Source organism: Melitaea cinxia, chromosome 1, assembly GCF_905220565.1.
Source record: "Melitaea cinxia chromosome 1, ilMelCinx1.1, whole genome shotgun sequence".
Lineage (NCBI taxonomy): Eukaryota > Metazoa > Arthropoda > Insecta > Lepidoptera > Nymphalidae > Melitaea > Melitaea cinxia.
In genome coordinates this window covers 7,543,669-7,569,425 of record NC_059394.1, presented here as the reverse complement: position 1 = coordinate 7,569,425, position 25,757 = coordinate 7,543,669, and the positions used below count along the sequence as shown (strand labels likewise).

Here is a 25,757-nt window from a genome sequence, read left to right as displayed (position 1 = left end):
CGGGGCTGGGTTTGGGATTTTGTGAGTTGATGTGAATCGTATGGTGTAGTAAGGGAGAATCCCCTTCTCCCTAGCCGATCATCATTCATCATCACCATCATTTCAGCCTATTGCAGTCCACTGCTGGACATAGGCCTCCACAAGTTCGCGCCAAATATGGTCCTTACCAGATCCTCTCACCCAAATTCGTGCTAAACTATTCTAAATCCAACCCGATTGTGGAGACTACACTACGTAGAACCAGCTGAATAATATTTTTAAAATTTTCTGTTTGTTGCGAAATGAGTGAGAACTTATCACGATATCGACTTTTCCCATACAGATCAAGATACAATTATTTTAAACAACCCTTTTCGTGTAACAATACATATAAATGACCTTCATCATACTTTGTCTAAGAATTTTGCATAAATTAACTTTTTAAGCCCTGATAAAAAGTAGGTTATACCGCAATATTAAATTAGTATCTATAAAGCTTGACTAATAATTACACCATTATTAAGTAGCTACGTGTTTCATTTGCAGTTCTAATGTCAGAGCATTTATCGTCTCAGATGCTGAAAATCCCACAAGTAATTTATTTAGAGTTAAATTACAACGGATTGTGACTAAATTGTGTTGAGTAATTATGTGTATTTATTTTGACGCATAATATTTCTGTTACTGTACCGTGAAGAATAAAGCGTATAAGGTGTACGCTTTGTAAGACTTAAGATAAATTAAACTTTAAATTACGATTATTCCTGGTATAAATGTTTTATTGTAATTATATTATTGAAACAGAAAATTTCTTGAGGAGCGAAGAGTATAGTCTTATTGAAGAAAGGCACAGAAAAAAAATGTTGTTTAAAGGTTCGAGCAGCCCAACTAGGGAAGTGCCTTAACCTTACCCAAGATCACAGCTAAATAACACCGCTCTTAAGACACTAATTTGTGTTCCTGTGGTAAATAAGGCAGGAAGAGCTCTAAGAAAGGGTTGCAGATTAGGTTGGCAGGTCGCTTACAATCGTCCTGATATTGCAGGCGTCTATAAGCTATGGTAGCAGCCTTCCATCAAGCAGAACCATACGCTTGTTTGACACCTTTGAAGTTATTTTTAACCGACTTCCAAAAAAGGAGGAGGTTCTCAATTCGACTGTAATTTTTTTTTTTTTTTTTTATGTATGTTACATCAGAACTTTTGACCGGGTAGACCGATTTCGACAAATTTTGTTTTAATCGAAAGGTGGTGTGTGCCAATTGGTCCCATTTAAATTTATTTGAGATCTAACAACTACTTTTTGAGTTATATCTAATAATGCGTTTTTACTTGACGCTTTTTTCGTCGACCTACGTTGTATTATACCACATAACTTTCTACTGGATGTACCGATTTTGATAATTCTTTTTTTGTTGGAAAGGGGATATCTTTAGTTTAGTACCGTGATAAGGAAACCAGGATCTGATGATGGGATCCTAGAGAAATCGAGGGAAACTCTCGAAAATCCGTTATAACTTTTTACTGGGTGTACCGATTTTGATGATTTTTAATTTACTCGAAAGCTGATGTTTATCATATGGTCACATATAAATTTTATCGAGATCTGATAACTACTTTTTGAGTAATCTTTGATAACGCGTAGTTGCTTGACTATTTTTTCGTCGATCTACGTTGTATTACTTGTCGATGTAATTGAAGTCGATTTTTTTTTCGTTTGCGAGCAAACACAATTATTTTATTTAATAATTTATTGCACAGTAAAACATGGAACAGAATTAAAGCGACGGGTCCCAAGAACAAAATCTTATGGAAAAATAAGATGAAATCTGTTTTATTATTGATTCGTATTAAACATGCAAAAAGCTACATGGCAATATTTTTTATTTATTTATTGGTCTTTTAGTTTTCTAAATACTCAAGCGAACATCATCTTATCTACAATGTACTGCAGCGAACAAACATGTATTCACATATACGAGCTTGTTCTTTACACCCCGAAACCGCGCGTGCCGCGACCCATCGTCATTTACGTGTTTGTACTCGGCAAAGTCGAACATTTAAGCAAGACATCAAGAATTCCTCGAGAATTCGGTTTAATATAATAATTTCAGGTTTCGTGAGTAATAATTGACTGTAACGATGTCTAGTGCATCTAGAAAGAGAGAATAATATTAAATTTAGCCCTTTTTTTGGATAAAATTAGTGACGATCCAACTCCTTGTAGCAACGAGGACGAAGAAATCTCTAAACAAGGTAAGTAATAGATAATTTTTTGCATTAAGGTAATTAAAAAAATAGTTACTGGTGTTACTTTATAAGTCTAGAAACTAATATAACCAAAATTATCTAAAATGCGTATCTTTTGGTCGTTTGTTAATTTACAATGTTGTTCTACAGAAATCTATAACCCATTTAATCGTTCTTTAACAATCAACATATTTCACTTACCTATATTTTATAGACACTAAAATACTTAATTGTGGTGTATTTAATTTTACCCCAGTAGTTTCACATAAGTTTTTATTCGACAAAAATCAGTTTAAAGTCATTCATCGCTTAAGCACATACGATCTTGTTGTACGAAGTTGTACCCAAAAAATGTTGCTGTATCTAAATAAACTATTTTGTTTGTCGTATAAGTTTTAACATGCGAGCATGTTCTACTCAAAAGTATCTAATTTAACCTTTTTTTAAGAAAAAATATATAACTAGAATATAAATCAATAGTTTTTAAATATAATACCACACAAATTAAATACATTTTTATTTTCATTTTGACAGAATCTGCCGGTCAACGTAACACCAACACGTCTCCTTTGCCGCCAGTGGCTCAGAATATCGACGTCGATATGGCAGAAATTTGGCATGATTTTTTTTATTAAAAGGTTCACACAAATGTTTTAGGCTATCAACACGAAGTTAACACCGATATTTTTCAGGCCAACTGCGAGCATCTTGATTCACCACCTCCTCATTTAGTACAAACCTCACATCCTGACGAAGTGCTTACACCATTAAATATAGAAGTAACCTCTAGTTTCAATAACTCACCAGCTGTTTACATTGAAGAATTTGAGAATTTGAAGATCCTAGAATTTCTGCGCCATATATATACACATATGGTTTTAGCTACTCCATGCCTTGCCCCGTGAATATACACATAAAATGTAATGACCCTTTTTGTTCCGATCATACTAGTTGGGTTGATTCAATTCGATTGCTAAACATTAGTGCATCTAACTTAATACCAGAAATGACGCGAAAGCAAAGATCAAAGAAACGTTTGGTACATAATCAAGACTGGTCTGACGTGAAAAAAAAAGTTTGCTTGGAAAGAGCTATGTATCAAAGCGAGGTAAATTTGTTGGTGAAAAAATAATGGGAAAGCCCTGTAGTTGTAGGAATAAGTGTGTGGATAAAATAACAAAAGAACAAAGTTCTTGAATGCTTCAATAAACAACCACGCGTTAATATCGCGAAATTGTAAATAAAAACTATAAAACAAGGAGCCAGAGAATTTCGTTTCTGGTCAGATAGTTTTGCTGGCCAAAATCGGAATAAATTTGTCTTTTTTTCATATTTTTATGCAGCCAAAAAGTACAAGGCATCAATCACACGTCGATTTCTTGAAAAGGGACATACACAGAACAAGGGAGACAGTGTGCATGCCCTTATAGAGCGGTCCTCTTCTTCAAAAACTATTTACACTCTAGATGAATGGCGTTTACTTGTAAGATGGGTAAAAACAAAAGGAGAACCGTATGTAGTAAAAAATATGACACAAGAAAATTTTCTTAATTTTAAGGTTCACATAAATGACAAATTGTGGAACAAGAATTTTAGATAACAGAAAATATTGTGGACTAAGATTAAGGAAGTTTTCGTTGATAAATCGGAACCGAATAAATTGTATTATAAGTGTGATTTAAACCAAAGAATATAGACACCCCCTCTCTTCCCGTGGGTGTCGTAAGAGGCGACTAAGGGATAACAAGGTTCCAGTACCACCTTGGAACTTTAGAAGCCGACCGATGGCGGGATACCCATCTAACCGCTGGCTTTTTGAAACACACAGGCCGTAGACGGGCAGCAGCGTCTTAGGTGCGACAAAGCCAGCACTGCGGTCACCAACCTGCTTGCCCAGCGTGGTGACTATGGGCAACACACACGAGTTCACGTGTTTTTGGCGCGAACTTGTGGAGCCCTATGTCCAGCAGTGGATTGCAATAGGCTGGAATGATAATGGAATGATGAAATCAAAGAAACTTATGAATGCTTCATTGTTCACAGCGATACAAGAAACTCAGCTAATATTTTATCTGTATTAGAGTATGCTTATTCGTCACCTCTCAAAAAAAGCTAAATATAAAGATTTACTGAGCATGTGTGATTCTGGTCTCATAAATTCATTAAATGCAGTATTCTTTAAATCTTTACCATATTATTATTCTGATTGCAATGATGAAAGAAACGATATACATATATGACGATGAATCTTAACCATAATATTGATTTATGTAATAATGATAGATAGTTTGAGACTTGTCGTTGCTGTGATTAAAAAAACTAATATAAAATATAAAAACTAAGTAGAAAGTTTAGGACTTAATTAGTAATTGTAATTGAAACTGTGATTTTAAATAAGTATTCTCCTGAATGAACCAAGAAATAAGAGTAATTGTTTATTTTTTGTTAAAGTTTATTTTCTTTTATATTTTATGATGATTTATCTAGTAATAATGAGAGAATTTTTAACACCTATTTGACGTTTGTTTTGTAACGAAGATCCCACTGTGCTACTTTTATATTATTAAAGCGTTGATTATTAAAAATAATTGTGTTTTCTTTAATATAAATGTGCACATACTATTATATTGTCGTCTAAATTATCGGAGAAAAACATCATATGTTCACATGGGTTACTATTTTTTTAATCAATTTCCTAAAACAAAATCGTATATTTAGATAAGTGCTGGGTAGTTCCGAAGAACAAATCCCTATAATATTATAAGAATTAATTTTAGCCTAAAATAAAAGTTAAAGTCTTTATAAACACGTAGAAATAAATAAACAAAGTTCCTGATTAGCTTTTACAATGATTTTCCAAACATCATCTTTATTTGCGTAAGTAGTAAATGATTGTATTTCAGCAGAACTTCTAAGCTACATACTGTGATTTGGTAATTTTGCAGATACGATTTTGTTCTTCGGGCCCGTCGAAAGATACAATGCATTACATCAAAAGCAGTACAACCACGCGGTCTTATTCCTAAAAAAAGGAATAGATGGTATAACAATAATAATAATGGTTAAATCAATAAATATCCTAAATTAATATAAATGAGTGGTTTGTTTTAACGTGCTCATCTCTGGAACTACTTGTTCGAATTAAAAAATTCTTTTTGTGTTGGATAGTCCATTACCAAGGAAAGCTATAGGCTATATAACATCATACTTCGACCAAAAGGGGCTGAGAATTGATAAGAAATGTTACGAAAACAGGAATTTTTTTTGAGGGCTTCCGTTGCGTGCACTTTGTAAACGGTAAAGCTACTCAAAAATTATGTATGACGGAGTTAAGATTTATTAAAAGTTCTAAAAAAAAGGTCAGTGACAGCATACATCTATCTCTTAAGTTTAACTCATTATAACCTTTTTTATAGTATTCAAATTGGTTCTATAATAATAATACATTATTTGTGAAAATGGTTTTATAGACATGATATAAATCCTTATCCAAATAATTACGTTATTCATAACAAGTATTTAATGAATATTTTAGAAGATATCATAGTTTTAAAATAACTCTTTTTTTTCTTTTTTAATTTCGTACAACATACACATACAGCAACGAGTTAGTGATCACAACAAATAGAAGGTTACTAGCCAGAGGCATATGAATCATCACGAATGAAAAATACTTCATCAACAAGGAAATTTTATCAAGATAAAAATTGTCTTTTATAGAATTTAATTTGATCGCATAATTTAGGAGATAATGAAAAATCAAATGATCGTTTCATTCGCTGCGTCGCGCCGTTCGCCCGAGTTGCACAGTATTTAAAAATATTTTAATACGTTTTTCATAAAATGAACACGGATAAAACCGCGGGGCACATATTCATATAGAAACACAAATACATATTACATACATCATGGCGGTAAATTGATATATGTGTAAAAAACAAAAATTATTTACAGACTCACGTTATTACCTAGCTTTTTAAAACTTTTTAAATAAAAATATGTCTTCGGCACGTCTTATGGCAAAAGGTAGTGCATTCCAAAACAAGGTTTGGCAATTGTTTTGGCACTTTTGGAGTATCCAAGACTAGTAGAAACCTGTGAAAAAGTCCTTTAGTATATAACTAATTTATACAGAAAAAAAACAACTTCTGTTGTTGTTTTCTCTTTTAGATGAGAGGCCAAAAATGTAATTTGATAGGTAAATTAAGTGTTAACATTTATTGGACGACAAGGCTGAATAAATCCATTGAAAAATCAAATGAACTTTAATTTAACAGTATTTATATAAATTAATACAATTTATTAGCCTTTTTGCTTCTATTTTATTGTTGTGTATTTGTAGTGACAGTCGATTATTCATTAGAAAGACGTAACGGACGTTCTTTATGTCTTTGAATGCTCTATGCTTTGAATGTCACAAAATGGACCTAATTCAATGTACCTACTGTCATCGTGACTTGTGTTATTACGTTGTTACTTGCTCTTAATGCCAATTTCCATGCCATATAATATCTTACTTATTGTAAAAAGAAGATTTTATTTATACAGCTAGGTCGGAAGACATGCCTACAGCTCACCTGATGGTGAGAAATTACCGTAGCTCATAGATGCCTGCAACATCAGAATCATCGCAAACGCGTTGCGTAGGGTCTATCCCGGATCCTCCCCAGGACCTCTACTACCTTACCTTACTCACCACAGGAACACAATATTGCTCGATAGCAGTGATTATTTGTTTAACTGTGATCTTACGTAAAGCTGAGGTACTTCCTCAGTTGATCTGCTACCTAACCTACCTATCTCAATAACAATAATAAATGAAATAAAATATCATATACACAAATAAATGTAGCAAACAGATATGTTCCCGTTTAAAAAATAAATTATTTATACTAGCACTTCTTAACCCGACAAACATTGTCCTGTCTTGGAAACTGTCAAACACATGAAGACATAATTATTAATTATCTTATATATTATCTTATACTATTAAACGAGCAATTCTTGTATATATATAATCTGAATCTCAGAAACGGCTCCAACGATTTTCATAAAATTTAGTATATAGGGGATTTCGGGGGAGATAAATAAATCTAGCTAGGATTAATTTTTAGAAAATGTCGTTTTATCCAAGTTTTTATACAATGAAAAATATCGTTAAAATACGAAGGTAAATTTCGCAACTGACAATAAAGTTGTGATAGCTCGATGGGAAATCGGACGGTAGTGATCAACCGAGAAGAACATGGTTCAAATCACCGTGTCCCCCTGATCAGATTTTTTCCTTTTTTTTTCCTAATTGCACTCGTTATTTTTTATTTAAATAACCAGTTCTTATTTTTTATTATTATGTTGGTAAAATCGAAAAATATTATTCATATTTTATCATTATTATTTTTTAATAATTTTTTTTAATTTGATTTTTTTATATTTAATTATATTTTTAATTATTGTCGGTAAAAAAATAATATTCATATTTTATAAATATGTAATTCGTATTTGAATATGATTTCCAAAAAACATACGGATACATATACCAAAATAACATTTTTTTAATATTTTGTCTGTCTGTCTGTTTGTTCCGGTTAATCCTTGAAAAGGGTGGACCGATTTTGACGGACATTCACTGGCAGATAGCTGATGTAGTAAGGAGTAACTTAGGCTATTTTCTTATATAAATTTATTTATTTTATAACTCTGCGAACTGAACAATTACTTTTTTTGTTAAATTCCTGGCGGACGAAGTCGGCGGCACAGCTACTTGATTTATAAATTTATTATTGATCTTTACGAATGTAGCTTACTCAAAATACGCTGGACAAAATAAGATAATATACTGACCAAATTATTAAAAAAAGTTATATATGTTTGTAATGTTGAATAAAATATGTACTTTTGTCGTTATCGCATAAACAAATAGTATATATGTAAACAATATGTAACCTTTACCAAAAAGTAACCTTTTTTATCTCTACACATATATACTTCTGTATAAAATAAAAGTTAATTATTATGTGTAATTTATATGTAAACATTATTTTGCAGGTATGCGGAAATATTAAACTTATCCGGAGGCCCGAAAAGTAATTACACATTCCCGAAAAGTTTCCTATTTGGCGTTTCTACAGCTTCAATTCAAATCGAGGGAGCGTGGAATGAAGATGGTATTAGTTTACGTATAATACTTAACCGATTATTGTCAATTGAAATCCATCATGACAAAGTTGATTGATTTACTGCATTTTACTATTTAATTAAATTGCTTCTAATTTTAGGCAAAACAGAAAATATATGGGACCACTTGGTGCACACAAACCCCAACTTTACCAAAGATGGTTCTACTCCCGAGGTGGCGGCTGATTCCTATCATTTATACAAAAGAGATGCTCAAATGGTACACGAATTAGGTGTAGATATTTACAGATTTTCAATATCCTGGCCTAGGATACTACCAACGGGCTTGGCGAACCAAGTCAATCCTCTCGGTATTCAGTATTACAAAAATCTTATAAGCGAACTCGAGAGATACAACATCACGCCTATGGTGACAATATATCACTGGGATCTTCCTCAAAAGTTACAAGACATTGGTGGTTGGACTAACGCTCATATAGTCGACTATTTTACGGAATACGCCAATATTTTGTTCGATAACTTTGCCAGTAAAGTTAAATACTGGGTGACCTTTAACGAGCCTATGCAGACTTGTTTGGAAGGGTACGGTAGTACTGGTAGAGCCCCCGCTCTCAATCGCCACGGTATTGCTGAGTATCTTTGTACTCACAATCTGCTAAAGGCTCATGCCAGCGTCTACCATTTGTATGATAGACAATATCGACCGCTTTATAAAGGTAACTATAATAATAAAGGTAACTATAATAAATATATATACCTACAAATAGCAAAAAAAAAAAAATAGTGTACAAATATTAAAGAATGTATACTTTAAAGTTTGGATAAATGAGGATAAGAATTACCAAAATGGCATTAAGTGACTCAAAATGATTAATGTGGCATTGTATCATTATGTATATTAATTTAGAAAGTTATGCAATTTTTTCTTCTTAGCTGATATGCCCAAAAACTATTGTTTGGTATGTTTCTGATTTTGGTCATTACAACTAAGTATGTTTGTTATAAATATTAAATCACAAAATGTTGGAATAAAATGGTGGTAAGGAGATTTTTAATAACATTAAATCGTAACATAATTCGTATTTAACGCTACTTTTATTGAGGGTTATTAACAGAGCGATGCAATCTTGCCGTTGTAAATAAACGACTATGAAGACAAATATGGTGCAATAATGAATTTAATTGTATTTGTTAGACTTACTGTGGAGATTGATACTATAACATTTCGAAGGTTTATATTACAAGAATTATTAAGTTCTTAAGAGTTAATATAATTCTAAACAAGCATTGAAAAATATTTATTATTGAAAAATTAGTCTTAATCGTTCATGGTACGTACATTGTTTCCCAAAAAATATTACCATTTTTGACACAACTGTCCTAATTAGGTAGAATTCGTTCTGTCAAAAGTTAGATAGTAAAAATTAAATAAATAAATCGCAATATTTTTCTTTTTTAGTATTAAAACCTTCTTTAGGCCCCAAGGATTTTAATTAAATAGCGCTAAGTGCCTCGTTTACCGGTTGTTGATAAAGGTCCGACATACGGTTAAACGGTGCCCAAAATACTAAATATTTTTTTTGTTTTACTATGAAACTCGACTTTATTTGTTAAACCTACTCTCTTATCTGCCTCTATTATTATCAAAATTGACTAAAGGAAACTAAAATAAGAGTAAGCGCTTCCCGTATTATTTTTCATTTCATGAGAGTAAAATGAAAGCAAAGACGGAGGCTTGGAATTACGATCAATTATGACATACTTGACTATTATTATCATTAGTTTATACGTATTGTTTTTATAATGAATGTGTTAGGAAACATGTTTAGTTTTATTAGTTGGTTACGGTTAAAACTAAACTTCTTTAATAACAAAACATAAGTAAAATTCAACTTGTTATAAATTTTCACAGTACCTACATTACAAAATAAGTAATATAATACATAAATTAACAGATCCTTTTAAATTTACAGGAAAGATCGGCATGTCCTTAGACTCAAATTGGGCAGAACCGAAAACCAATTCTTCAAAAGACCGACAAGCGGCTGAACTCTATTTAAAAACTCATGTTCGTATTAATTTTATTTCTCTACGTATTAAAATGCGTTAGGTTTATTGTAAGCTCGAAAAAATATCATCTTATATACATTATTTGCCTAAAACTACAAGTTTATATGTTTTATTAACAGTTTGAAAAATAATCTCTATTGTCATATCCAAGGGTCTATCCACATACATATACTAAATCTTAGTTGTGGCAGCAACGTAAGGTAAAAAAGCAATTTAAATTTATCTTCAGCAAATTCAAAATAGTAATAAAACATTTTTCAATATTTTATTACTTTTTTCCTCAACTTTATTTTACTAATAAGTTAAATATAAATCTATTTAAAGTCCTCTTCTACGAGTATATACCTGTTACATGCACAACGTATACTTGTTCTAATTTTGTTCTTTAAATTTGACTACATAGGTATATGTCATTATTTTATTAAGTTTACAAACTAAGTTTGAGATTGCCTGGTTCATAGCGGAAAAGATATTCCAACCAATACCAATAGAGACCAATAGAGATAAATTCTTGCAATAAAAAGACGTGCAATGTGCAAATTAGCTTTTAATGATCAACTTTGCCTTGACATACTGTATAATAAGCATTTTTTGCTTTTTGAGATTAAGAAATAACCTGTGGCATTAGCCTCTTTACCTTGTGGCAATAAGGATGTTTATCCTTTCAATGTTAAATTTTTAGTGCCCTAATTACGAAAGCTAATTTTATTACGGTAAATACCCCAACTTACCTCGACTGCGTGGTTCCACCAGAATTTACTTTTCCTGTTAGGTACCGTAAGTCGTGGCGTGTAAATTTTATAGTGTAGCTTTTGATCTAACTAAAAATAATTAGTAAATCGAAGTGTAATATTCCGAGATTAGCGCCTTTAAATAAATAAAGTAAACTTATAGACAATATGTGGAATATGTGGTTATGGTATAGTATTGTGTATTATTAAAAAAAATATATAAAAACAGTAATAAATAGATATATATGTATATATAAATTGTATTAATCTTTTTTCTGACTCCGACAATTGGATAGATTGACGTTAGTGATATGAGTTTGATATGTACCTACATATATTTGCAAGGGACTTATTTTTTTAACCTACTATTGTTGACCTATCATTGCATCATCGCTTACAAGATATCAAACTTCTTTCCAACTAACAACATACTACCTAATTAATGGCGTGGGCTTCGGCCCCTGGTGGCACTTGTAAGGGTGGCGCCATAATTACCACGATTTTTTCAATTGCCAAAAAAGTAATTCAAAATTGCGTCCGCAATGTAACGTACTTCAAAATACAGTAGAAGTGACAACCTCCTCCATTTTTGTAGTCGGTTAAAAAATCATAAGAGAAATTAAATAAATATTGAATAAAAACACATATATTTTGATATAAGCGTCAGTGTGTAAGGGGACCGTTGACTCGTTTTGTATAATTTTAATGTCATTATTAATATTAAAATGTTTGTTTCTAAAGGTCGGTTGGTATGCGCACCCAGTCTATTCAAAAGAAGGTAATTATCCCCCAGAACTGATCAAGTTGGTCGATGAAAAAAGTCGTCAGCAGAACTACAGTCGCTCTCGTTTACCGAAGTTTACAACTGATGAAGTCGAGTATATAAAGGGAACAGCTGATTTCTTTGGTCTAAACCATTACACCACTTATCTTTTAAGTATGGCAGAAAGGGAAGTGGGACCAATTCCTTCACACGAAAATGACATTGGCATCGTTAGAGTTCAAAACCCCAAGTGGCCTTCGAAATCATCATCTTCGTGGCTTAAGGTAATTTTAAAGCATTCGTTATGTCCTTAATGTCAATACCGTCTTCTCCATAAGGGCACACAGGGCCCGTGCCCAGGGCCCCCAATCTTCAAGGGGCCCCGAAGGACTGACTCTTACACATTTATTATCAAAACATTTTTGTCGGGCACATTACACTTTTTTCACAGATCAGTAATCTTATCAGAAGATATTTACAAGGCATATATACTACGCTATTACATCAATGGTCAATTAAAACAATGTTATTATAATTCGCTTTTTTTACTTTCCAAACGGGCCCCAAATTCTTGTGTGCCCAAGGGCCCCAGCCTAGTTTGAGACGGCCCTGCTTAATGTATGTATATATAATTAATATCACAAGCTCTTCTATAAGCACACAAGATAATAAAAGATAAGTAAAATTACTATAATTATGTGCATTGTTTTAATGTTAGAACGCATGTGTATACTATGCCACAGTTGTTTTAATGAAAATATTTAGTGTGAACAGGTTTTTACTACTCAAAATGAAATTGTGACATGATTTACTTTTTATTATGTCGAACTAGATTTTTGTATTGTTTTACATTTTGAAGGAACGTAAAATATGGTTGTATATACATATATAAATATATATCACACCCAGGGTCTGAATGGGAATCTAAACCACAACCGATGGAGAGAAAGAAGAGTTACTATAAACTGCCCATAGGAGAGGGGCGGGGGGCTAGTCAAGTCACTTTTTATATAGTTACTTAATTATAGCATTCTTAACCAATTTAAGGGTAAGGTTGTAATAAATAATCGTTACTTTAGGTTGTACCATTTGGCTTTCGTCGTCTCCTCGCTTGGATTAGCAGGACCTATAAGAATGTTCCTATAATTGTAACGGAGAACGGTTACGCTGACTTCAGCGGCGTCGAGGATACCGCTAGAGTGTCGTATTACTGTCATTACTTGAACTCCCTCCTGCACGCCATACACGAGGATCGCAGCAATGTGCAGGGATACTTCGCCTGGAGTTTGATGGACAACTGGGAGTGGGACGATGGATACGTGTAAGTGGAACTGATTCATTTAGAGGAACTTCACCAGTCTTTACATATATATTTAACTGTCAGTTGCAGTGTTAGGCCTATTTAGGTAACAGTTTCTTTTATATAGAAGAAAGTTTGTTGTTTCTTTTGCCACCCTACTTCACTGCGTATTAGGATCCCTATCAAGATTCATTTTAGGTATTGTTTATGAGAATATTTAGGACCGACGGTTATATGTACTCTTCGAAATATTGTGAGGCGTACAGATTAATATTCGTCCAAAACAAAAAAATCAACGAATATCATCGCCTCTACACCAGAATGGATACCAATAGATATTTGTTACTAGTTACTATATGCATGAGTAGGTAGATACTATTTTGGATATATTACATCTACGACAAGTCCTATATTGGCGCAGAATTTCCAAGTGCCGTGCTTAATATTTATTTCGAATTTATTGCGGTAAAGGAAAGATATCAAAGAATTCCGCCACTCTCGAAAGATATACCGTGATCTATATACATTATCATCAATCTAATCAAATAATTAATGATGTAAATCAAATGGGACACGCTTTGGCTCAACGGTTACATCACTGGTTTTGTGGCTTGTACGCTGGCCGTTGCGGGATCGGTCGCCGGTGAAAAAAATTTGTGTTGGCCATAAAGATGTTTGCCGTGGTCTGGGTGTTTGTGCAGTCCTTGTGGGTCTCCCCACTGTGCTTCGGGGGGCACGTTAAGCTGTCGGTTCCGGTTATTATCATGTACACCTGATAGCGATCGTTGCTCATAGTAGAGAATATATCCGCTAGCCTGCATAGTAGCAGCGTGGTGGATTAAGCTTTGATCCTTCTCCTACCATGGCTACCAGGATAAAGTGTATTTTTTTATATAAATAGGTAGATAGAAGCTGATGTTCAGGAAATACTGTAGCCTAAAGATAAAAAAATACTATGCAGAAAAAAAAAAACGTGATTTCGGGGAGGGTAGTTTAAAACTTTACTAAATACCACCAAGGGGGAGTAGGTAGTCAAACATTTAAAAAAAAAATCAATGTCAAAGGCGTTTTATTGCCTTTGGGTTTTACGAATACCGAACGATCAATGGGATGAGTGATCATCTATTAAAATAACGATCTGTTTATATAACAACTTAAGTTTTAGTTGTTAAAAGTAAATAAATAGTATAGTACATAGAAAAAAAAACTACAGAAAACCGTAACGTTCATGGCTGCGTAGGAAATGAATAATTGTTAATATACAGCAAAAGAATAATAATTAGAAGAAAAAAAAACGTTGGAAGAAAAAAATAATAAAAACCAACTTTAGTAATTATCTGTATATATATTATATTGCTACAAAGCTATCTAGTCCAAAAATAATTAATCAAAAACGAACTCCCTGAGACAATCACAGCTAACTGATTAAATCTGTAACAATAAGTAATAATTAGCGATTATTCATGTAAATATCATGTTTAATTAGTAATTGTAATGATATCTCAAAGATATTTGAGTCTAAGTATTTTTAGAACACAGTGGTATCTCTTATTAGATTTTATCTTCGTTTAATCTTAATTTCCGTATAACATATTATGTTAGTGAATGATCCAGATATGAAATGTAATATTTCTATATGTTTTTTATTAATACGTGTAAAGCTATAATTACAATTGTATTATAACTAGATATGCCTGCGACTTCGTCCGCGTAAAATAGTGACTTTGGACAGCATTTTTGGAAATATTTTATGGTTTAATTAGGAAATCAGAATAGCTGTAATATTTTCTCTCTTGTCGCAAATTTATAAAACATTCACATAAACCTTCCATATTTTCATACAAACTTTCACCTTCTATTATCCTTTGTTATTTCGCACCTTTGGGGGTAAAAATTTTACAAACTTTGAAAGTCATATTTATTTATATCGAATCAACAGCCTCAAAAATAAGTTTCAAGCTTCTACCTCTAAAAATGACGATACTTCCATCAAACTTTTCATCCCCACCTTTCAACCCCTTACACCCCTTTTTTCGCATTAAAAAAAAAAGATGTCCTTTCTGAGGCTCTAGACTATCTGTGTAGCAAAATTCATTTAAATCGGTTCAGTACTTTTTTGTCGCGAAAGCCCGACAGACAGACAGTTAATTTCGAATTTATAATATTAGTATGGATTAAATTCAAATATAGTAGCAAAACCATCATTAAATAGTTTCTTCAAATTAATATTTTTATCATTGAAAGATACTTTCAAAAGTCATGGTGTCCACAAGGATATTTAATCTCTTATCCATACGTATAGGTTCGTTTTACATCGATGAGACCATAACCATTCTGTGAGATGTAAATAATTTATCATTTAATAGCAATAGACATTAAAATAATAAACAATGTTAATTTTTACTAAAAAAATATAGGTATTTCAGATTGATTAAATTAATATAAATAAATGTCTAGACCTGTTTTGCCGTTTCACCCATTTCAATTTTCGTTAGTTGTCAGATAGGTAAAATGGTCACATTTTGTTTATTGTTTTGTTTTCACGTTATAACTTAGTATGGTGCGTTTTAGGATAGAAAACTTGTAAACTGTTAATATTCGTATTTCATGAGCCTAACGCTAAATTGTTCGTAGAAATAAACACAACAAATACGTTGTTCGTGTGAATAAACAGTTAAATATTAAAAATTACTAGTTAGAGTCGTCACAACATGAATTATTAACAAAAATATGTTTGAGGAATTAAATAAAACACATCGTGTCTCAAATCTTGTTATATTTTCACTCATTTCTGTAAATGCATTTGCAGGTCCCGCTTCGGTCTTTACTTGGTCGATTTCAAGAGTCCCAATAAGACGAGGACGCCAAAGGCCTCGGCACGGCTGTACTCGAAAGTAGTATCGTCACGAGCCCTACCCGCCAACTATGATCCCGATGACTACAGTGCCTTCTCGGGGGCCCCGGCAGTCGTCCCCACGATACTCTTCATTTTACCCCTTTATAGGCTACTCGTATGACGTCGTTTCTACCACTAAGTACGTATGTAAAACTATCATTACATTAATTACTCAATATCTTAAGTTTGATTTCGACTCGATCTCTAAGTTAAGCGAATGCTAAGTTAGCCGTATTAATACTCGACGGTCATAAGTTTGCTGGCGTTGTCGCGCGCGACGTCGCGGCGTAGCTGCGCCTGGATGCACGCGAACGACTTGCCCTTCGTCTCCGGCAGCACCGCGAGCATGAACAGCAGCCCCAACATGGAAAACACAGAGAAACCCCAGAATACTGTGTATATTCCCCAAGCATCCTTTACTACCTGAAACGAAATAATTTATTTGTTAGATAGAAATTATTTTATGGTTATTTTGTAAATAAAACGAATGAAAAACATTAATAATTATGTAATATGAGATAAAAATAAATAAATTTGTATTTAATTTTTTTATATTCTTAGTATATTGAAAACGTTGTGACGGCAATATTTAGATCTGTTCCACTTTATAAGTAGTGTAAAGTGAAGGATATCCTCAAATTTATAAAATTCACATGAACTTTCTGTAAGTCATGTGAATTAATTTAATAATAATCTCGTATCACTTTAAAATAGAGAATAATATTAATACTACCATTATCATACTTATGTTACTGGACGTGATATTAGTGTGATAATGTCACGCCGATATAATGTTGTGATTGCTCTCGTAAAAATAATGGACGACTGTTCATAATCCACGCCCCTAACCCCCCCTTGGTGGTATGTGATGAAGTTTTAGACTACTCACTCTGTGGTACTCTAAAATCACGTGTATCTTTTGTCCAACGTATAGTGAAATTTATAGAATACTAGCTGACCCGGCGAACTTCGTATCGCCTAACAGTCGATTCTTTAATTTTATTATTATTATTTTTTTTTTAGAATTTTTCTCTCCGTAAGAACCATCCTCGTACTTCAAGGAATATTTAAAAAAAAGAATTGGCGAAATCGGTCCAACCGTTCTCGAGTTTTGCGCTTAGCAACACATTCAGCGACTCATTTTTATATATTAGACTAGCTGGTACCGGCGACTTCGTCTGTGCAGGATTAGTAAGTACTTCGAGTAACTTATTATCTACACAATATCTATCTTTATACCAAAATTCATCAAAATTAGTGCTGCGACATATAAATCAAATTGTTACTACCAAATATGCATTAGAAATATATTATAATTTTTTATTGTATTTATTGGTTCACTGTTTTTGCGATAATGGCTTACTCATAACAGATATATGTTGTCGCGAACTTGTTTGTAGGACTAATTAATATAAACATTTTTCATTATATTCGTGTAAACTCTGCAGGTTTCGCAGTGCATGCCAGAATAGCTCACAGATGGCAGATTTTTTCCGACTTACTAGACAATTATCGTTATATTTTGGACAATTCACACACTATCTTTAGAAATTATAGCCTATGTGTTATTCTAATGTATAAGCTATATAATTGTAAGCTTTCATTAAAATCCATTCGGTAGTTTTTGCGTGAAAAAGGAACAAATCCATACATCCATACACACAAACTTTCGCGTTTATAATATTAGTAGGACTAGCTGACCCTACAAACGTTATTTTGCCATATGTTATTCACCAAATCCTCCCCTCCCCTAGGGGTATGAAAAATAGATGTTGGCCGATTTTCAGACCTACCCGATATACACACAAAATCTCATAAAAAACGTTCCAGCCGTTTCGGAGGAGCATGGTAACTAACATTGTGACACGAGAATTTTATATATAAGAGACAATAATTGTTTTATAAACATACAGATCAAAGTAAGAGCTTTTAGTGTATTATTAAAATTATTATTATTTAAAATAATTCTGTCATTAAATACTAAAATTAAAAATGTATTTTTTCCAGACGAAGATTATCTTTAAATACAGTAGGTATGTGATTAAATTTTGAAAAACTAATCACCGTGTCACAAATTTCTGGACAGACATCAAGGTTTCAGGGTATTTATCGGTTGTTTTTTGATTTAGAAATCGTGTGTTCTATGAAAAATAAACCCTACCCTTACATACCCTTCGAGCCTCATGTGATTAATAGACTACCTTTAATTAAGTAGTTGTAGATTCGTATTTGCTATTTAAATGTTGAATTAATAATTTCTAATTTGAAAGAAATAATATATAATATAATATATAAATAAATAAATGAATATGCTATCTGCTGTCATCAGTTCTTAACAAAGTAAATAGTTTTTTTTTTAGAAAAGTAAAATCTTTTGCTACTCTACCTATTGAAGTATCACAGTTTGTCTTTTATTAACTTAATATGCTGTTTAAATACTCAAAGTATTGAATTACTAAAATTCGTAATTTGATAAAATTACCTGGAAAAGCTTTTGGACGGCAAACATCGAAAATCCTGTATAGATGTGAGCGACGCATGAGGCGTACAGTTTGACGTTCGTCGGGAACATTTCTCCGATGATTACATATGGTACTGTCGACAGTCCAATAGCGTAGCAAACTATATAAATTAAAATAGCTGTTATAGGCAGCCAATGAAGATAATCCATGTTCGTCTTGCTTGTTTCGAAGTAGTAAAAGTATGTACCGATGGTCCCGTTCATCAATCCAACGCCAAGAGCTGATAGCAGCAACAATGGTTTTCTTCCTAGACGATCAACTAGGACCACAGATAAACAACAGGTTGCTACTTGTACGCATCCGAGAATTATTGATTCTTGGTAGGGCGCAATGTGGCTTCCAGTGACTTGGAATATAACTTGAGCATATGCAACTACGGCAGCGCTACCACAAAGTTGTTGTATGGTGAAAATGCCTAAGCTAATCCATAAAGCTTTTCTGTTTGTGGCTTCAGATATAAGATCAGACCATGTTCCTCTATTTTTCATATCTTCTTGTACGCTAATTTCTATATTCTTGAGTTCTAATCTTATATCACCGCTTCGTAATTTTCTGAGTGATCTCTCCGCTCTTTCACTGCGTTCGAACTTTAAGTAGTAATAAGGCGATTCTGGTAGAAAGATGAAGGTGATCACGAACAAAATGGGTAGGACCATATTAATCCCTGCCAAAGTTTGCATCGTAACGTAGGGACCAATGCAGTACTGGGCAAGAATGCCGACCTGAAATAACAATAAAAAAGTATATTAAGCGATGCATTTAAGGGCTTAAGTAATTTTGAGTAAGCACCTATGCCTTTAAATTGTAACGTATAAAATATAATTAGAATTACGTATTATAGTTTTTACGAGTGGTGTAAAATATTTGTGGTAACTAGATATTTCTTTAGTCAATGTTCGGACATTTGATATTAATTCATAAATATTTAAAACAATATTGTGTAGACGACTTGGTTATTTACAAACGTTACATATAAAAATGCATTTTCACTAACTTGTTTGTCAGAAATTATTTTAACTTTGAAAAAAAAAAATTATAAATTGTCTTAGTTCTATCTGTAATATATGTAGACATTTAACGTGTAGGTATAATTATGGAAAGATTTAATTTACATTTTTGTATTGTGTATAAACAATATTTAATATTAAAAAAAGAAATTGAAATTAATAGCGCACAATTATTAATTAGTATACAAATGTTTGTTTTTACATTTTATATGTTTATTTAAAATATTTAGGTGGAATAATATTATAGTTTTTGTTACAGCGTATTTTTCACAAATGTCTAACAAATTGTTTATTGTTCATAATGATCATTTAACACCTCAAGAATTACATTGTAGTCGATAATAAAGGTAGTGAGTCATTGTTTTTCCGTTCATTTCAGTATACGAGCGTAAACCGCACGTTATTGTTAGTACCAGGTAATTATCTAAAAGATATGGAATTTTATAAGTATCTCATGATGACAACAGAAGACACGCAAATTTTCTTTATCAAAAGAAAATATTTGATTAAATTGTTACGTCTGTAAACGAGGAAAATTTTGTTTCACTCAAAATAATATAAAAAGGTATAAAAATAAATAAATAGAAATTACCACTTTTGAACATTACTTCCTAAAATGCGCCCAACGAAGGAAATTTTAAAATAGTAAGAATTTTTTAATGTTTTACATACATACAATATATACGTTTCATTATCAATTTTTTAACTCAATAATGTTATTTTAAATAAAACGGTAGGTAATTGAGAATAAATAGCACTTCAAATTAACAAAAGACTGCTGACAGAAGATTATTAAAACGCTTTAAAAAAAATCCTATTGCTTTTCCTATCGACAGCAAGCACCGCGCTTTCGATCAAAGTTGAAGATAGAAATTCCAATGATTAAAAATATATTTATTATAATATATCATGTAACTAAAAATTCATGATTTTCGTAATTTTTCCTTTATCTGTGCTATTAAGATGTTACTTTGTACCAAATTTCAAAATTCTAAGTTCACGGGAAGTATTCTGTAGGTTTTGATTCCCTTACGAGTGTCAAAAATTTGCAGCATAAACGGCTGTAGACGTGACAGTAGACCGAAGTATTTGATATGAATTTCAGCTTCATACCTCCAGTATGTAGTCCTACAAAGTGATTCCATAAGGGTTCCGTTTTTTCTTTTTGAGGTACAGAACACTAAAAATGACGTTTGTGCTATCTGTCTGGCGTAGTTTTACTTTGGATAGGTTATTGAGACCGGCCGGGCCGTAAGTCATGGAAGCATATCGAGGCGCATTTATTATTATTTCTTAGTTTGTGCATCAAGTGAATTTTAATCAAAGTCAGCAGGTTGAAAAATCTTACAATAAGTCAACATATTGGATACTTTTATCTTGGAATATGTAAGCATCAAAAGCGAAAAATCCGAAACTCATTTTCCTTATAAATATAACTAAAATGAGCTTTAATTTGTGTGCAATGTAGTTCGTTTGTATAAAAATTTTCAAAGCAAAATATATCCTCACCTTGTTCATTAATGTAATGAGAGTAGAGAGTGCACCTCTGACTTCGTTTGTGGCAATTTCGCCTGTGTACATCGGGGCGACGGTGTACACTATACCATAACCCAGGCCAGAAAACATCCGAGCCACGTAAAGGACGGCCACAGATTTTGCTGCGATAACCAGCACCCAGCCGAGTATAAAGGGTATCGCTCCCAGAAGTAGGGTTGTTTTTCTTCCAAAGCGATCGGCAAAGTATGCGGAGGGAATTGGAGTGAGTGCTGAGCATAGGATCATGATGGAAACTATCCATGATCCCTCATCTGATGTTGTTGGTATCGAGCTTTCCGTCGACTGTAAGTAGGGCAGCGTCGGTGATGGCCAACCGTAGCAGGTTCCCGCTGTTGCAGTTATGAGTGTCGCTGAAAACATAGATTTTAAAAATTAATTGCCATGATTTTATTTCAAGCGTTTAAATAATTTATTAAAAGACATTATTTACTATGTTAGGTATACTTTGCTATATATGTATTAGATATTATAAACAACGCAACGTAAGGTATTGAAAGGTTTATTGTAAACCATTGCTAACCTGAGAAAAAGATAATAGGAATGAATCGAAGTTTATAGATTACGCTGATAAATATAGTTGTAGTATTTCAAAGGTTTACAAGTGTTATCACTTAATGTTGAGAAATAGCTAAACATGAGATACGCGTGTGTATTGACGTAGCGTAAAAGCATTTAAAATCTTATATATAGTACCTGTACACAATATTAAATAAATTCATGTCATCTACATATCAACATAAGGTACTTGTTTAAGATATCTTAACTAGACAAATAAATACTACGCATTTTTTTATTCTTATGGCCGCAGGAGATAACATCTACATATTATGTCTATGTATATCAATTGTCTTTTCGGCCTCTTGTTTATGTTTTGATTATGGAAACTTTTCATCGACTTTAATGATACGTCATTTTTTCTGAATTTGCTTTTCAGAAACAATATGCGGAAACTATTTGTTAAATGATTCATACCGTTGTAGAAAATTTATTTGAGTAAATTAATGTTTTGTTTCTTTTCATTTTATTTTTTCATACAAATACAATAAAAATAAATTTATTAAGAATCATTAAATAATACAATTATTTTCTTCCCAAGAATTGAAGTCATTACTTTAGCTTTATAGGAACTAAATCCGTTTATAATTACGACAATTTAAAATGAGTTGAATGAGGATGAAAGCTATTGAACAAAATTAAATTACCAGTTTCGCAGTCAAGGGCGGAAGCAGAGTATGAAGGCAAAGAAAAGGGGCTAAGATGACATCATATGTTATTCTAAAATATTAGCTCGTATTCAAGAAATCTTATTATTTATCATTTTTAGTTTTTATAAATAATATTCGGTTCATTGATCTTGAACATCTGAAACATTTTGAAGACGATACGACGACCTACGCAAATTCGAATGTGACGTGTTCAGAATGTTTATGTTGAAGAGTTTGGGGACGTGTACCAATTGCCAGTTGGCACAAAAGACTTGAGTTGATACACATATATAAATGGAAAAATCTCAAGATATTAAGGTTGAGTGTTTTTGTATATTTTAACGCGTACAATCGCACAATTGAAACGTATATTATCGTTATTTCAACTTCTTTTCTAGATAATTCATTACGTACCTACTCTTATTTTTATAGTTTAACTGGAATATTTCATTACCGAAATATTTCACACTGAATTCGTTTAAATTAAAAATGACATTTAGAACACAGCCGTAAAGAGGTTATGAATGAAAAAAATGAGGAGATTACGAATAAGGCGTTAAAAACGAAAATTAAGTTGCAGTCAGCAAATCAGTTGCACATGGCTATTACCATTTGCAAGGAAAGTGATAAGTTTCATACCCATTTCAAACTATCATATTGATGCCGGCATTGTCGTGGCCATGTCGTAAAATTGGTCACATGATGGTCACGAAATGGTCTCATATCATTGAAAAGTTTCACTGCCCATTGGTCACATCATGATGTGCCTTGGCTAGATCAAAGACACGAAATCGTTTTTATTTGATCATATCATAAAAACCTCTTCAATTTAAAAAAATAATCTGCTTGCTTCCATTCTGCGCCCTGAACCTCTATTACTTAAAATAACACTTTCTATAACTTAAATTAGTAATTAACACTTCTGGTTGTCCCTTAAATACTCAAAAAAAATATTTGACGAATTCTGTAAACTGTCTGCCCATACTTAATTTCGAAGTAATTAATGTACAAAACAAGAAGTGTTTTGAAATTTATGGTTCACACGTGTTCGATAGTTAAATTGTTAAAGTAAACAATAAGATAATAATATTCACCTGTTGATTCCTTCAAAGCCTTTAAAGCTGTATCTATTTGTGGCGGTTAGGGCAACGACTTACTTGTCCCATTATTATTTTTTATTACTTCCCATGAAACATCGCTGATACATACAACATAATAATTATGTTTGATCGATGCTCATTGACCCAGTAATACTACGTAGGTAGACGAACGCCCGAACTTCCTCTCTTCCCGTAGGTATCGTAAGAGGTGACTAAGGGATAACACAGTTCCACTATCACCTTGGAACTTATAAGGCCGACCGATGGCGAGATAACCATCCAACTGCTGGCTCTCAAATACACAGGCCGAAGACGGGCAACAGCGTCTTCGGTGCGACAAAGCCAGCCCTGCGGTCACCAACGCGCCTGCCCAATGTGGTGTCTATGGACAAAACACATGAGTTCGCCCCCATAATGTCTGTCGCGAACTTGGGGAGGCCTATGTCCAGCAGTGTGAGACGAACGGTAGCACGGTAGAAAAAATAGTTAGGTCAATACGCATTATATCGCCAATCGTGGATGACAAAATCGTTAAGCATTTACGATCTAACGATCCGGTTAAATTTAGTTGGATATTTAATGGAATGCTACAATTCAATTTCATGAAATTCTCGAGCATTTCATGACGTGGCCAATTTTACGATATATATGGCTACGATATTAACACATTTTCAAACACGTCCATATAAATGATGTATAATAGCAGGTAATTATGAAGAGTTCACGTTTTAAATTACTAATTAAAAATAATTACCGCATCATAAATAAAATAATTATTTAGATAATTTTTGCATGAACTCCTTTCCCAGCTTTTATTGGAATAATCTAATGAAAGTGAAGCAGAAACTACGGAATCGTTTTATTTGTATAAAAATACCTATACTAAATAAATATTTAATATTTATGTTTAAGTCTTAAAAAACTAAAAACTAATTAAGTAAATACTTCAACAAAACTTAAAACCCTAAAATTTTACGTAAATAGTTGACGTCAAAATTTTAAAAAGTATAAATATTTAATGAAAAAATCGTTACTATAATCTTTCACAAGGAACTACTTGTATACCAAATTTATTCACAGTGTGCTAATACGAAATGTAGGATGTGTAATTTTATGGATATCCAGATACTTAATTAGTGAAAGAGGTAATGTTAGTAGGACGGGGTTCAAAATATGTACTGTTATTTTCTTATAACAGATTGTTAATGAGCGTATTAATTACATTTATGATAAAATTTCAAATACTATCGCAAGTGTCTATTTCTTGTACTGTACCACAAGTATGTTAATATTATAATATATTAAGTGGTAATAATAACATTGAAAGCTATGAATATAGACTTTCGGTACAAATATTTTCGGTAATATTTTTTCTAAGTAAAAATGTTTAAAGATATACAATAAAATATGTAAAGGTAATTAATTAATGGTGCAGGTTACAAGACCAAAATCAAAGGTTGTTTGGTTCAAGTACTGTTTACCTTAGAAGTACTAATGTGGAGGTGGGGGGAGGACCTGGCGGAGCAGCCGTATGGCGAACGCGTAACGGCTGCCTTGCGCCCGGTCCTTGACCGGTGGATGCACCGTAAGCGCAAGTTCTTCACCTTCCGTCTGAGGCAAGTTCTCACCGAGCACGGCTGCTTTGGTGAATACTTGCGTCGGATGGCCCAAAAGGAGCCGACGACTGAATGTCACGATTGGGGCGCGGCGGTGGACTCTGCCCAGTACACCCTCAAGGTGTGCCCGAGAGATGGGCGACGCTGCGTCGCGATTTGACGACAGTCTTCGGAGGGGACTTGTCTCTGCTTAGCGTCATCACTGCGATGCTCGGGGACGACGAGTCCTGGACGGCGATGGTCTCCTTCTGCGACATTACTGTCGACGAGCGGATGAGAGAGGAGGCCACCGACGAGGCCTCCGTCCGCAGGCGACGAACGGGGGTGCATAGGAGGCGCTACTTAATGCTCCTCCAGTAACGCCTCTGTGCTCGTGTCGGGCCGGGATGGGAACCCGGTCTTGATAGACATGGCGTCGTCGGGATTGTTCAGCGATTAACCAGGCAGTCCCCATGGAGGAGAAGTCTGGCCTTTCCGCCGAAGCCAGCCGGTCGCTCCCGCAGGGGTATGGTCGGTATTGCACCCCCAAGTGCTGAAGCCAACATACGGTCTAGGACTGCCTAATATAAGTTTTGACGGCAAAAATTATTGTAGCCCATAAACAAAAAATTACACAAAGAAAAAAAAA

The 25,757-nt window shown here is 33.2% G+C and overlaps 2 protein-coding genes across 2 annotated transcripts in view; one reads left to right on the top strand and one right to left on the bottom strand.

Moving 5' to 3' along the window:
• Positions 1-1,920: 1,920 nt before the first annotated feature.
• On the top strand, positions 1,921-16,627 carry LOC123660581 (myrosinase 1-like). Its single transcript, XM_045595664.1, has 10 exons — positions 1,921-2,071; positions 2,162-2,233; positions 2,885-3,080; positions 8,273-8,391; positions 8,503-9,078; positions 10,336-10,430; positions 11,905-12,210; positions 13,006-13,247; positions 16,036-16,261; positions 16,378-16,627. Exons 1-9 carry the CDS (start codon positions 1,921-1,923, stop codon positions 16,241-16,243), a joined length of 1,965 nt encoding a protein of 654 aa, XP_045451620.1. The 3' UTR covers positions 16,244-16,261; positions 16,378-16,627.
• Positions 15,986-25,757, bottom strand: part of LOC123656027 (facilitated trehalose transporter Tret1-like) — a 24,155-nt gene continuing 14,383 nt past the window's right edge. The window contains exons 2-4 of the mRNA XM_045591751.1: positions 21,161-21,558; positions 18,605-19,366; positions 15,986-16,545 (exon numbers count right to left, since the gene is read on the bottom strand). Coding sequence (XP_045447707.1) covers positions 16,357-16,545; positions 18,605-19,366; positions 21,161-21,558 — 1,349 coding nt within the window. The 3' untranslated portion in view covers positions 15,986-16,356. The remainder of the gene's footprint in view (positions 16,546-18,604; positions 19,367-21,160; positions 21,559-25,757) is intronic.